The following is a 14,759-nucleotide window of genomic DNA, read 5'->3' as shown; positions in this document are numbered from 1 at the left end:
TCCACGGCTTCGTCGGATCTACCGCGTATTGCAGAGCAGACTCCACACACGTGTAGCCTAGCAAAGAGGCCATGGGGTGAACTGGGACGGCCAGGGCTTCGCAGCGTTGCAAGCGGGAGAGGCCAGGGGGTGGTTGGTCATGGTTGTGGTGGTTAGTTACCGCTCAAGAGACGACCACTATGGTTACATACCTATTATGTACACCCGGCAGCAGATCAACCGCGGCTCGTGATATAACCAGGTCGAATGGCTATATATCTCATGGAGCTAAGGATTCTGTGCATAAGTGCTCAAGGCAGACAGGGTCCAGATTCGCCATTTGGTTGATGCTTGTGACTCTCGCCTGCAACAAGCTATCTGTCTGTCTGTCTAGGAGTATATCGCCGATCAACCGCCATCTAGGTAGTTATATCATCCATCTGGGCAGGCATACAGCTAGACAGAGGCCCGTCGAGCTCTAGCCCTGGTTTTCAGACATCTAGAGAGATGGACAGGCCGGCCAGCAGACGACGGCACAACTCGCAGCGGCGGCTCCTGCAGCCAGAGGATGGGAGCGCTGTTGCTGATACCCCTATTGCTGTGCAACGTGAAGCCGGAAAGGAACCGTCCAGGCCCTCAGCAGGTAGCCAGACAGGGGAGCAGAAGCCTCAGAATGAGAAGATATTGCTGCCGGGGGGCCCATGGCCGCTCGTGGGCTTTGTCTGCTGCGTCTCGACTCTGCTTGTCTTCCTGAGGCTTGCTGCGCAGTGGCAGCAAGGTGCAGTCCCAAACATATTTGATATTGGCTCTGGCATTTTCCGGCCCAGCACGTCGTCGTCTTCTTTGGAAGAAGGGGGAAGCGTGCCCTGGAGCTCTCTCCTCCATCCGGAGGAGCATGTCTTTCGTCCAGCAGCCACGCTCACAATGGAGTGGTCTATCACCACTGGATACCGCCGCCTGGATGGAGTGAAGAAGCGTGTTTATCTCATCAACAGTGAGTTTTATAATAGTTACTTGCTATAGCTATATCACTCTATCTACCAGTTACTGACTTGTCTGTAGACTCGTTTCCTGGACCGACCATTGAAGCACGCTCCGGAGACTCACTTCATATCAAGGTCATCAACAACATCCAAGATGAGGGTGTTGTCCTTCACTGGCATGGCTTGCACATGAGAGGTATAGACGCACGGTCAGAGACAACAAATTCAAGCTATACTAGTGCTGCTAACACTTGTACCAGGTGCGAATCATATGGATGGAGTAACTGGAGTTACTCAGTGCCCGATAGTGCCAGGCGACTCGATGTTGTACAACTTCACCATTTCGCAATCACAGAGTGGCACATTCTGGTAAGTATACAGCAACTACTACTACTTCTCGTCTATGTTAGTGATATCGAGCTTATACCATCTACGCTTATAGGTACCATGCACATTCAGGGTTACAGCGAGCAGAAGGTTTGTATGGTGGCCTCGTTGTGCACGAGCCATCAGCGCCCAGTATGCGGATAGCAAGGGATTCGGCCATGCATACTGAGGCTTTCAAGTACCAGTACGAAAAGGAACACCTTCTCCTCATCGGGGACTGGTATCACCGTCCGGCGGAGGACGTGTTGAAGTGGTTTCGATCATTGGAGGCAAATGGCCAGGAGGTTAGTCGCAGACTCTACCACCTCCATCCCAAGTTGCAAGTGGCTTTACACTAACGTCTATACAAGCCTGTCCCTGACTCCTTGCTGATCAACGGTGCTGGAAGATTCAATTGCTCGATGGCACTGCCTACACGACCACTTGACTGTGTGGATGGCGGATATCCTACTCCGGAACTCCTCCTTGATTCTAACACTTCGCACCGTATCAGGGTTGTGAATGTTGGGTAGTTGTCACTCCTTTTCCCCTTTGGTCAAACGATATATCCGATACTTACCACAGCTATAGGTCATTGGCTGGTGTCAGTCTCGGTTTTGAGCATGGTACTGTGACACCGATACAGGTCGACGGCGGGACGGACGTTGAGTCACCATCTCAATCCTCGAGTGCTCACTCAATAGGCATCGTCTATCCCGGGCAGAGAATAGACTTTGTCTTGAGAAACACCCTCGGCAAAGCAACGCAATCTTCTATGACAGTAGAGCTTGACCCAGAGTAAGTTACTAATTATCGGCGACCCCAGTACCAGCATTCTAAATTCAATGATGTAGATGCTTCAGTCTCCCAAATCCGGCGCTCACCAATACTCAAACATTCCCTATCAGGAGCACAGCAAGGAAGCCATCTCTACCGCTAACTGATAATCCCATTGGCGAGCCTGGGACGCACATTGACCTGGCAGACTTGACTTCCACAGCCTCCACAATATCGCATATACCCGCAAAGGCGGACGACACATTCCTCGTCTACACCTTGCTATCCAAATTATCGGCCAACAACTATGTTCCTTTTGCATTCTTCAATCACACCTCCTGGCGACCACAGGCAAACCCGCCTCTACCTCTGATCTCACTGGAACCCGAGAACTGGGATAAGAACCAGTTCACGGTCAAAACAAGCAGCAACGCCTCATGGGTAGATCTGGTGGTGAATAACCTCGATGAAGGTCCTCACCCATTTCACATTGTACGTATGGGACCCTCTGGTATAGATTCCCCTTTGCTAACAGTTCCAGCATGGCCATGACTTTTACGTAATGTCTATTCACGAAGCTGATACAGGGATGGGCTCGTACAATCCGTGGGATCCCAGGAATGACCCCCTAGAGGCAGTGTACGATCACTCTAGGGCCATCCTTCGAGACACAGTGCATATCCCTGCCCGGGGCCATGCAGTACTAAGGTTCCGGGCCGACAACGCTGGAATCTGGCTATTCCACTGTCATATCCTGTGGCATCTTGCAAGTGGTATGGCGATGCTAGTGGATGTCATGAACAGCGCATCGAGGCCGCTGCATGATCTTCCAAACCAAACTTGCAGCTATCTATCCTAGGAAATGCATACCATTTTGCATATAAAAAGTCTATACCATTCATGACTAGTTATCAACAGCAGAGTAATGGCCTAGAGGATAAGTAATAATAGTTTTCATTCAACGAAGCCTACATTCCGGCCCCTGGCAAATTGATAAGTTCTAGCATTTTACCTGGAGGAGGTAGAAGAAGAGTTGAGGGGAGTGTGGAGAGACTTTCATCGCAATGTCCGTTGAAGCAGGACGTTGGAAAGAGGTTATACCCTATCTAGTCGCTGTAGTCACCGCCGTCAGACCCCGAATCTGAACCGCCATATTCTTCCTGGCGTTCTTCAAGCTCCTCCTCGCGCTCCTCTTCCTCATGTTCATCTAACGATATATCAGTCAGCGTGATAGTTGTAAAAAGGAAAAGATCAAAGACGATGGGTGGAAGGCGGCGTACTAATCTCATGTGCGATGACCGCAGTGCCTACCGCACCAATAGCAAGGCCACCGACACCAGCAGCCAGCATCGCTCCCGTGTTAGAGCTCTTCTTCTTATCCTTATCTTTCTCCTTCTCCGTGCCATAGCTGACATGGGAGCTGTCGTAGTTGGATGCGCCATATCCTCCTGCTCCAGATGCTCCCGCCATGCCAACAGCAGGGCCAGGCGCATTTCCGGCATAATATGCACTATTGCTGCTTGCGTCGCCGCGAGTATCATACCCTCCTGAGCTCATGCTTGGGGCCTCCCATTGGGAACGACCAGTGGCCTGCTCGACATGGTATGCACGTTGATTCACCTGGTCCCAGTGCTGAACCCAGCCGGCCGGAAGAGGGGGCGGTGGGCCTTGAGGTGGTGGAGGAGGCCCATACTGCGGCTGGCCATATGGCTGCTGCTGTTGCCCGTACGGCGGCTGCTGTCCATATTGCTGCGGCGGTGGCGGCGGCTGCTGCCCATACGGAGCCTGGCCATACTGCTGCGGCTGACCATATGGAGGTTGGCCGTATGGAGGTTGACTGTATGGAGGCTGGCCGTATGGCTGCTGCTGCTGCTGCCCGTATGGTGGCTGTTGGCCGTAAGGGGGCTCGCCATAGCCGCGTTCGCCTGAAGATGCAGCCGTTAGCTAGGACGCACAGTAAGAGAGGGTTTAAACCGGACAGACACCAGACCTCCTTGCGGTGGCTTGTCTGAGAAGCTGGCCTTCAGCTCATCGAACTTCTTGAAAAAGGACATGGCCCTCGAGCGTACTGCTGCGTGTGGTTAGCCGGTGATGTCCCTTGTTGTTGTTTCTTGCTGCTGATGGTGAGGTTGCTGCGGTTGTAGTTAGTTAACTAAATAGACTGCGAGCTGAGCCCGCAAGACAACAGGAAACGCATCTTATATAGACGCGCAGCCGGGCCTGTCACAGCGCGAAGACTGCCGGCGTATCCACGGATTCACTACATAGTATGACTCGGGCTGCCCCTCTGTCACCTTTGCTAACTTATGGAGTACTGACTGGCCGAACGACAGGATATTTACTAGCCACGTCAGCCACAGATGCTGCATGCTTGGGATGCAAGACAGGACCGGGGGGGAGACGTCCGATGGCAGCCCTTAAGGAACAGAGATATCGAACAACCCGCAAGCTGCAACCCTCTGTGAGGTACCCATCAGCCCGTGTGTGACCTAGGGACGAACACTGTGGACACACATGCCAGGCCAGAACAGGCGCACGACGACCGCTGGGAGGCCGTGTAACCCTCTGTTATTCATAGCAGAGGACAGCGTAGGATGAGAGATTCAGCCCTGCCCGCTAACGGACGTGAGCCGGGCTGTCGAGCTGAGCAATATCAAGAGCATTATTCATGCAGCTACAGGGATTATACGAGTACAACAAGCTTTGTTTCAAGCCCACAGTGGAGGCGTGTGGCTTTTAACCGATGCTCAGGGGCTGGAGGGAGTCTGTCACCACTTACATATACGGAATAAATGGATGGCTTCATTATGCGAACGAACTCTGTATGGCAGAGCGCTCAGGGGCTACTGTACTCCGTAAGGGGATGCACTCTCAGAAGCTGTGAGCACACCCAAAGGCTTATAGAGCGACTAGCATGGATTTATCAGGAACCTCTGCATGAAACAACCATAACGGTTACAAGTTGACGTTACCAAGTTAACGGCTCTATCGGCTCACCTCAGTTCTCGCCTACACAAGCCCTTTTATAGCTTCTATCGGCTCACCTCAGTTCTCGCCTACACAAGCCCTTTTATAGCTTCTATCGGCAATGTCTACATTATATGGGCGGTCGAGCCTCTCAAGCCCACGGAGTAACAACTCTAAACACTGTACTGGATAGTTAAGTCGGTTCACCCTCAAGTTAATTATCTGGAGACATGTCGATCCAGGCACGCTCCGACCGACAAGCACTAAAGCCACAGACGAGGCCTACTTTCACGGTATCTTCAATGGCAAGCTGGACGATGAGAAGAAGACGCCGACCAAATACTACAAGTCGATACTTGAATCAACAACGCTTGAGAAACTCGCAGCTACACAACCTTCCCAGTTGAAGAACAACCGCACCTTGATGGCGGATACTCGAGCAATTTGTCAGTACACTGCAACGCAGCTTCCAGCTCGATGGAGATAGGGGCGTTTGCTGGAAAGCTGTTGAAGGTTGGTGACAGGATAAACCGAAGCCGTAGTAGCAGTAGACGTCGTGCAAGGGGCAACATATCAGGTACCATACATTACATCACTGTGGCCATTTGAAGAACAAGAACCTACGGGGTGCAAAGAAGCGAGATATGCAGTCGATGTCACAGCTGTGGTCATGGAAAGCGAGAAGGGAGCAACACTTGATTGACACAGCCAGGCTCGACTTGTCACTTTACGAACGATTTAATGTATATTTCTGACTACCGAGAGCTCACTATAACTATCTTGAGGATACAGGGCAGAACTAGGTGCGTTTCCTCTGGGCCCAGATGAAGTTCCCCGCTACACCGGTTTTGTACGTGTCCATGTCCTTCTCCAGCTCTGCAGCGAGCGATGGCCGGCGGTCCTCGCTCAGCCCGACATCTTCCAGTCTAGTTGGGTTCCCGAAAGTTAGCAAACAATGGCGATCAAAAAGGGTAAAAAAGTAGTTACTCTATAACTAGGATATGGCGGATGAACGGCTGGATGACTTACTTGACCAGGCTGCCAAACGAGTGGAATAGGACCCGGCTTACCCGCCGTCCTCGCATCCCTTGCTCTCGATCGACATGTGCGTTTCCAGCAACCATCTCTAGGCACTGGCTCTGGATGTTCTCACACCCAGCATCTTCAAGGGCGTCCATGATGTCCGTCTTGACGTTGAGATTCCGCACTTTCTGCTCTGCAAACTTGTAGAAGAGCAGATAGGTCGTTGCACGGGGATCTGTCACCATGGTGTAGTGGTCATACTCGAAGAACTGGATCCATCCACCAGGTTTGAGACAACTAACGAGCCTCTTGACGATCTGGTTGATTTCCTGGCGCTGGAAAAAGGCAAATAGCAGACGCTGGTTAACCAGATCAAAATTGCTCTCCCAGGCCGGGGGGACGGGCTCAGTGACGCTGTGTGGTACCAGAGACACTGTTGGTGGCAGATTCTCAGGTGGTGGAAACAGCTCAGTCCTTCATGTTGAAACTCATGAGTAAGCCTGCGTGTTTTCGTTAACGATTCACAGGGACAGAGAAGACATACGCAATATCAAAACCGACATATTCTGTGTCGTCAGGGAGCACGAGACGAACATCGTGGATCCAGAAGCCTGGCCAGGTCAGTCAGATGGATTGATACCCTACATTCATTATATCAGTCCGGCTTACCGTCAGCAGTGGCCGAGTCGAGAACCTTCAACCCGCCGGCCGTCAGGTTCAGGGGCGCCTTGATAAGGCCACCTGCCGTTCCTTTGATCCATTCATGCTGAACTCGCAGACGGTCTCTTTCAACACTACCGCCTGGGATGACATAGCGCGACTTGTCTTGTTCAAACTGGCGGTCTTGATGGTCACCCATACTGGTGAGGCTAAAGCGGATGCGTGTATGGGTAAAGGAAGCAGACGTACTAAGTAGGTATATTGGCCGACATCTTTGCAAAGAAGACATAGCCCTCTTTTTATACCCGACTCAACAAGGCTGGATGCTGCCCTGCTGCCCCCTTCAACCACTATTCTTCGCACCTGGTTACGGCGAACCGGCGAACCGGCGAACCAAGCAGAGCAGGAGGATAAGTGACTGGCTGCAGTCAAAGCCCGATCTTCCCCGACTCCAGCATAGTCACCCGGAGGGGGACTGCAGCAGCGTCTAGTCGCGATCACTGGTTCGATGATGTCTCCAACAGACCGGTTTGGTAGCCTGATACCAGTATGGAATATACATATCTGGTATATTTTTGGCAGCCTACCAAATCACACGATAGAGAGACTCTGGCTGGGCGGCGCAGTGTAACAGCCACATTTCCAACTGGGCGACAAAACAGGAACACGCATGGCGCATGGTGTGCACTATCAGCATCGCGGCCGGATCTGCCGGTAGATCATCTTCTCTTCTTCGTTTTTTCTTCGTCTTCTTGATTGGTACTTAAAAAAAAACAGTAACCTGAAATCAATTACTAACCAGCCACTGACTACTTAGTCTCCCATAATGAGCGAATAAACAAACTATACCGTCTATCAAAAACCTCAAAGTGAAACATTAACAGTGAAAGCAAAGGAAAAGACGAGAGATTTCTCGGAGATGAGGTCAAGAGATATAACAGTCACAGATATAATAAGTTTCATCCAAGGAGCCCCAATACCATAGCTATCCTATATCTTAGCAGTTACCGCCCTTACAGCCATTCCTTAAGGAAAGAAATAACCAGCACATTTACCAAAAGAAACTCATAGTCCTTGAGGCCTATCCTGTAAGCAGAGCTCTGGACAAAAACGTACTGCATTAATACTAATTATCATGATATTGCATAGTTTACTCCGTACAAGAAAACATAGAGTTTTATTCCTTGCCGTGGTACATTGTGTATACTAAGTTACCGGGGATGTAGGTGACGGGTAGATGTGCATGAGCCTGTGGTCGACGAGTATGCATAACGCGTTACAAGCGCTTAAGGTACGGGTCGTGCAGCCCTCTAGATTTTCAAGATCAGAGTGAGGCTAAACGGTGTAATAGAACCACGACTACTCCATTCATATAATATTATAAAAGCAAAGGATGCCACGTTTGCACCGAGCATTAGGACCGCTAATCGGACGGCAATTGGTCCAACATGTCTTCAACTGGCATCACGGCGATGCAATTGGGGGTCAATGTAATGATTCGTGAGAGTCGCTGGGCGCCGAAATATCACGCGGCTTCGATCTGAGCGTAAAATCATTAACTGACTAGCGCCATAAATAATAAATTTACTTACAATCTGTTACTCCCCAAAGCATGACTGTTACCAAGGAGGTCTTCCCGCTAGATCGATTACCTCCGCCGGAAGACGCGAATAGTAGAAGAGGATATTTCGAAGAAAGAAGTAGTGATATTTCCCTAGGAATTAGCTCCATACTCTAGCCTTTTTCTCCTCGTATATATCCTATTCATTGGACTGTCAATAGATTGTGAACGTGACACCACAAACGATACTGGCTTCCTTATATCACCTCTCAGCCTAGAATTCATAAGAATCGCCCACAGGTGTAGCTATTTCTGCTCTGCATTCTCTATACCAGGGGAAGAGCACCATTTTGCCAGGCTCGTTGCCTTCCCGCTCATTCAAGTGTCAAGCAGCAGGGCATGAGTAGGGCTTCCAAGGCTAGGTACGCCACGATCTGTTAGATGATGTAGTCCGAGCAGTCCAGAATAGCTGGTCTCGAGGTTGGCATTCCATGGTCGAGTATATGGCGATACCTACCTGCGTCAACATACCTGTCCCCTATTTCAGGGTAAGAAGAGAGCATGATGTATCAACTGGGTATTGGCACACCGAGTAAAGCTAGGCGGTAAAAAGGGTTGCCAGGCCTGGGGAGGCTGGATAGTGAGTTGAACGGTCCTGGCCATCCTGGCCATCCCGAGAGGGGTCAACGAGGGGCATATATTGAGTTATATTGTACTCCGCGCTGATACAAGCAGGTATGTACGTAAAGTGTATAGGGTCAACTGCAGGACTTCATGCACGAATACAGAATGGTTAAACGCTCGTAGGTAATGTTATGGCCAACATTATAGGCACTGCAGGCGTTGGTTGCGGGCTTAGTGAATTTACTTAGTCAGCATGTCAATGTTTCATCACGTGAATTTGAGGCTAACCTTATAAGGGTTGTCCACCCGCTTCTGATTAGTCATAACTGGCGCGTGCTTTTCCCTCCAATAGAAAGCCACGACTGCGAAAAGAGGTCTCCGCTCTGCGGGCCGAAGTAGCCAAAAGAGGCTAGCCAGGAACAGCTGCCCCACCTCCTTCGGCCACATAGTCACCCCTGATTGGTCCACTGTGGCTCCACCCGCGACATGCTCCGCCCGCTCTAGCCGCGGCCCTGGGCTCATTTCCCGCCCGTCCTTATTTTTCTCTTCTGACAACACATCGCGATGTCTCATCCTCGTCTTCGTCATCCTCATCCTCATCTTTGCCCTCGTCTCTCGCTCTTCGACTCCCGCCTCGCCGTCTCTCGTTCGTCTTCATCTCCATCGCCATCGTCTTCGTTGTCGTCGTCGCCGTCTCTCCCAGCCATCTTGCTGTGGCGCCAGTCAAAGAGTCGCTGAGAGAGAAGTTATGTCTGCCCTGATCTGATCCGGCCCGACTTTCGCATCCGTCGTCGCTTCACACTCGTTTCAACGCCCAACCAACCGTCGACCGCTAATATTACTCTTCTTATTACCGTCCAGCCTCGCCCTACGGACGCTCCCCCCTGGCTGGCCTTTGTCCTTGTCGTCCTCGCTTTTCCACCGTCGCTCATTTTTGACCCTGCTGCTGTGCAGCTGCTCACCTTCGCTTTTACAGCCATACGCTTGCTCTTCTCTCCTCTTTACTCCCCTACATCCCATCCCTCCCTCTCTCACCAGCTTCTCAGTGTGCACTGCAACGCGGCTCCATCATGAACCCAGAATCAGGTACGTCTACGCCGTCCCGACTCGACTCTCCTTTCGCTCGCTTCGCTGACTTGCTTTCAACACAGTCGTCTACGGGCGAAGCCCCCGTACGCTCTTCCGTCGATGCGTCGTCAACTGCCCGACCGAGGCGCCGCCGTGTCCACCCTGCAAGGGCACTGAAATATGCACCCTCACGGCCAAATCGTGCGAGGCCTGCGCTGCTGCTATCTGCGTCCCCGATCCCCTCGCCAGCCAGCCGTCGGACGACTCGGGCGCTCCAACAGGCGCTATTGCCGGCGGTGTCGTCGGCGGCATCGCCCTCATCGCTGCCATCGTGCTTACCTGGTGGTTTTGTGTCCGGCGTCGACGCAAGAACACTGAGCTGTGGGATGAGAAGACAAACGCCAGCAGCGTCGACGTAGACAGCAACAACCAGAAGAGGCACTCTGCTGTCGGCTCCATCGCCTCCACTGTCCTCACACGCGCCTCCAACGTCATCCAGATCGCATACATCCCCGGCATCACCAACAGATCCGCTCCCGGCTCACCAGACCTCATGGTCCCTCCTGTGCCACCAATCCCATCCGCCGTCGCCAGCGGACAGAACCAGCACTTCTTCATGCCTGGCGACATTCGTGACTCCATGTGGTCTGGCATGACCGATGACGACGGCAAGAGCATTAGCCCCAGTCTCGCTCGCAGCAGCGTTGCCACGACCATCTACCGTCATAACGCCATCGTCAGTCCCGTCCCGGCCCAGGAGGCCTACCAGGCCAGGGCAAACATCGTCAGCGTCAAGTCAGGCGCCAGCTCCTCCTCCTCTCAGTCGTCTCCAAAAGTCCCGGCCATCACCAACTCACAGATCAACAAAGCCAATGCAGTTGCAGCGAAGCTTGGTGTCAGCTCGATCGTTGCTCGCAGCGCAGTCGCTCGTCCTATCAACGTTACAAAGGGTGGTCGCTCCAAGACGACGACCACGGCAACAACTATCACCGACAACAATTCTTCACAAAGTACACCCAAGGTCACCGTCGAATCGCCTGAACACAGCCCATCCACCGGCGAGTCTAGCAACGATTACTCCAGCCCAAGGACGATGCTACCACCACCGGTAAACAAACTACCGTCAAGGGGAAGTGCCGTGGATCCATCCAGTCACTTGCAGTCAACGAAATAGATGACTCTCCTGAGCCAAAACAAAGCCCATTTGCCGACCCAATTGCTGAAGAAGAACCCATACCCTCGTCTTCCTTAGCCAGCGGTCCAAACGGCCAGTCAAAACGAAGTGCCAGCCCTTTTGATGACAAACATGAGGTCAAGGGGTAGGCCATATCGTCAAATACATAACACACCCACTCTTACGAACTAGCTTTCTCCTACATTGTCCTCACCTTGTGTCTTCGTTTTTCTTTCTAGGACTAAAGCTCGTCCCAATAAAGGAGCTTTTTATGCGGCGTCTGTTAAAGGAAATTGGTGGCCCCCGGTTTTTCATTCTCTATTGTTCAGCCCTTTCTTTGCGTACTACCCCTGTTCTCTTCTCCCAGTGTCTTCCTTTAATGCCTTTTTGTCTGTGTCTTTGTGATATCTGGCCGAACCACAGCTTTGTTTGTCCATGTAATAATGTTTCTTCAATCTGTACTACGAACGAAGTTGATCTACGATTCTACCTATAGTCGATCTTATACCACATTCCTTAACGTATTCGGTTCCACGTCTCGGGTTATCTTCCTATGCTGTCTGCCTCTTCTCACTACCCTGATCAAAGTCCCTGGCCGCAGGGATACCTTTAGTCTGCCACACTTCGATCGCAAGGTTCTTCCCTACTTCCACGGTCCCACTGGGGCCCAGAAAAAACTCCGTCACAATCTGTTTGCGGAGAGGTTTATCGGTATATGACCGGGGGATGGCTTCCCGTCTAGCTAAAATACGCAGCATTGTAGGCAGATAGCCGACCGGTAAGGTCGAGGTAGACAACAGATCCTCACGCAGCTTTGCAAGAGTCAGGCCACCTTCTTGGGCCCCAGGCTTCAACCGTACAAGGGCTGCGATGTGTTCGCCTACCAAGGCCTCCGGAACTGGAACAGCATACACCTCATCGATGTAGGCCAGTCTTAGCAGCTGCATCTCCAGCTCGGGGATTGGCACCTTGTATGAATAATGCTTGATAACTACCAGCCCCGAAAGCAAGACAGAGATTAGCCATAACCTGAAGGATCAGGGAAGTATATCGGGGCACAGCCGGTGAAAGGGGGTACTTGCAGTCATGTTTTAGCCGGCCATCAATGATATAAACGCCGTTCTCAAGATGACCCCTGTCTCCGGTCTTGTAGAAGCCATCATCATCAAAGACAGCCTGTGTAGCTTTAACATCTCCCAGATAGCTGATCGATTCTTTGGTTAATAACAATGGAATAGTCAGTGCTCGTAGGGTATCCACTTACTGAGATATCACCGTTGGCCCCTTAATCAGAAACTCACCATGCTCGCCTTCAGAGAGCTTCACCTCCAACTGGCCGTAAGGGGTTCCGACAGACCGCTATAACACAGGTTGTTAATTAACATTTTGCACATGTTTGCTGTATCAGAGGCTTCGGCAATCTAACCTCAATATCTTCCTCAACATCTGCCGCAGTACGGAGCCCACATCCTCCCATCTCGGCAGCAGAGTATAGATTCATTAGCGGGCGGCCGAGTACTCCTCTCCAGAAGCTAAGTACGGGAGGGAATATTGGTGTTGCACCAGCCATGGCCAACTTGATGCCCCTTGCTCCTTGAACATACGGTTCCCGCTCAGTAGATGGCAGACCACCCAACTCGTCAACATAGTACTTCATCATGCTTGTCCAAACGTTCGAATGGGCCATGACAAAGGTCACGCCGCCCTGTCGAAACCGCTCCCAAGCCACCTCTGGCTTGCTAGGCTGAGAGTCAAATATTTCAATCCTCACGCCGTTTAACAAAAGCTTGGTAGGGGGCCAGACGCCGCCAATCCAGTTCATGGCCGTGATCATGGTGATGAATACATCACCAGGGCCGCCGTCAGGCATAGGGGTATTGAAAAAATCTCGCGTTAGGACGACTCCCTTGGGTGGGCCTGTACTTCCGGACGTACCTAGAACGAGGCTGGGGCGAGTGGTATCAATAGTAAAGCTTTCGTTGATTGTGATATCGATATCACACGCTTGTTCTCCTTTAGTGGTACCCTCAGCAAACGATATTGGAGCTAGGTCAAGGGAGGTGGACTGTTGAATCTCCAGTGCTTTAGGTTCCAGTTCTGTAGCAAAGACGAGACAGGAAGCCTCTGATTTGTCCATGAATCGTGCAGCCTCGTCGACAGATACACTGACAGCTATCAGTTTTTCATGAGTAGGCGGTTAGTCGTACTTGTACTTGGAAGATAACTATATTCATCTAGGCTGACATGGCCACTTACACAACGGCACCACCGCTGCTCCTAGCGCCAGAATACTAAAGAAGCCGACAAGGTAACGGTAGCTGCAAGGAGCAAGAAGCAGGATATATGGCCTCTGCTCATATATCATACCGCGCTGATCAAGCATCCCCGGAGGTGCTGCATGTCTAATAGCATCTCGGGTCGCAAGCACATCACCCAGAAATTGAGAATAACTCGCCTTAGTGCCAGAATATGGGTCATCGATGGCAACATGGCCATCTCCGAGCTGCGTCAGGCCTAGCAGTCTTCTAAAGAAGGGCTCATTTGGCAGAGTCTTGCCTTGCTGTGGTACAGTCTCTATCGCAACCATCTTGGATTGATATTTGTTTATGTAGTTGATAATATAATAGATAGCTCACCGGCTATAAGAATCAGTCTGCCTCAGTCGGGTTTTCTGGCGGATATTTCGACAGCAGCAGTCCACGCTGTCTTGATGATCCTTCCTGTGCATGTAGCCCTGGTCCAGGATGTAGAGAGGGGTCGGTTATTACCAGTCATTTCCGAGGTATCCCCTCGTCACACCCAAGGGAAGGCAGGAGGGACATGTGAGTACGTAACCTGTGCATAGTACTGGCAGATGTCTTTACTGGCCTGTGTTCTTCATGGGTATATATATGGGGTATGTGCGGGCACAATTCAGGGACACCTCAAGGGCCCTTTTTGAACGAGCTGCTGGTGCAACCCTGGCCCCAAGGCTGAACGGCTGAGCCAGCTGCCATCTACCACAAAAGATATCTATATACGGAGTATATATATGTATTTTGAGGCCATTTTCGCTAAGTAGGTGAATCAGGAACAGGCACTAATCGTGGCGACATCGTATAGGAAGATGCACACAGCCACTCGGCGTCGTTTTCGCCAACGGTTAGCCTTGCCAGCATCAACAACCAGACCAGAGTCAGAATCTCAGTTGCGAGAGTGGACCTTAGGGAGTTTCATGATCATCTAGACCTGTCCACCGCCTCTCCATCTCCTGCTCCTCCCTGTCATCTCAAGTGCTATTATTTTATCTTCTTATTATTAGCATTCGACCAAGGATGGATTTATTACATATTATCGCCTTCACTATAGAGTACTAACGCGTGTAAATATTCGTAAGGTACGCCCCTGGATAGGCAAAAGGAGGGTATGATACCGTATTTGATACATAGTGCCGCCACGAGGCGCCGGCCAATCAGAGCGGGTCTTCCGTCTATTTTTAGCCAGGGGCTTTGCAATTACATAATACAGCACCTAAAAAAAGACAGAGTCGAATGAGGAAGACAGAGAGGAGAGTCGAAAGGGGGACGAAGACGAAGCA

At 51.2% G+C, this 14,759-nt stretch overlaps 5 protein-coding genes across 5 annotated transcripts; 2 read left to right on the top strand and 3 right to left on the bottom strand.

The window, feature by feature from the left end:
- Positions 1 to 486: 486 nt before the first annotated feature.
- Positions 487 to 2,964, top strand: MGYG_06574 (iron transport multicopper oxidase FET3; the record flags this gene model as incomplete). Its single annotated transcript, XM_003171983.1, has 8 exons — positions 487 to 973; positions 1,042 to 1,158; positions 1,223 to 1,331; positions 1,405 to 1,633; positions 1,700 to 1,857; positions 1,920 to 2,126; positions 2,183 to 2,597; positions 2,647 to 2,964. 8 exons carry the CDS (start codon positions 487 to 489, stop codon positions 2,962 to 2,964), a joined length of 2,040 nt encoding a protein of 679 aa, XP_003172031.1.
- Positions 2,965 to 3,211: 247 nt separating this feature from the next.
- Positions 3,212 to 4,159, bottom strand: MGYG_06573 (hypothetical protein; the record flags this gene model as incomplete). Its single annotated transcript, XM_003171982.1, has 3 exons — positions 3,212 to 3,312; positions 3,386 to 4,030; positions 4,096 to 4,159. The coding sequence occupies 3 exons, from the start codon at positions 4,157 to 4,159 to the stop codon at positions 3,212 to 3,214; spliced, it is 810 nt and encodes a 269-aa protein (XP_003172030.1).
- Positions 4,160 to 5,871: 1,712 nt separating this feature from the next.
- On the bottom strand, positions 5,872 to 6,954 carry MGYG_06572 (hypothetical protein; the record flags this gene model as incomplete). Its single annotated transcript, XM_003171981.1, has 4 exons — positions 5,872 to 5,998; positions 6,102 to 6,569; positions 6,640 to 6,706; positions 6,765 to 6,954. The coding sequence occupies 4 exons, from the start codon at positions 6,952 to 6,954 to the stop codon at positions 5,872 to 5,874; spliced, it is 852 nt and encodes a 283-aa protein (XP_003172029.1).
- Positions 6,955 to 10,010: 3,056 nt separating this feature from the next.
- Positions 10,011 to 11,331, top strand: MGYG_06571 (hypothetical protein; the record flags this gene model as incomplete). The annotated part of the gene is made up of 3 exons (XM_003171980.1): positions 10,011 to 10,026; positions 10,092 to 11,116; positions 11,143 to 11,331. The coding sequence occupies 3 exons, from the start codon at positions 10,011 to 10,013 to the stop codon at positions 11,329 to 11,331; spliced, it is 1,230 nt and encodes a 409-aa protein (XP_003172028.1).
- Positions 11,332 to 11,733: 402 nt separating this feature from the next.
- On the bottom strand, positions 11,734 to 13,769 carry MGYG_06570 (hypothetical protein; the record flags this gene model as incomplete). The annotated part of the gene is made up of 5 exons (XM_003171979.1): positions 11,734 to 12,150; positions 12,242 to 12,386; positions 12,447 to 12,541; positions 12,609 to 13,354; positions 13,439 to 13,769. The coding sequence occupies 5 exons, from the start codon at positions 13,767 to 13,769 to the stop codon at positions 11,734 to 11,736; spliced, it is 1,734 nt and encodes a 577-aa protein (XP_003172027.1).
- Between the last annotated feature and the right edge of the window lie 990 nt (positions 13,770 to 14,759).

This window comes from Nannizzia gypsea, genomic scaffold (assembly GCF_000150975.2).
Source record: "Nannizzia gypsea CBS 118893 supercont1.5 genomic scaffold, whole genome shotgun sequence".
Taxonomy (NCBI): Eukaryota; Fungi; Ascomycota; class Eurotiomycetes; order Onygenales; family Arthrodermataceae; genus Nannizzia; species Nannizzia gypsea.
Note: the sequence above shows the minus strand (reverse complement) of the source record. Positions and strands in the feature narration are given on the sequence as shown.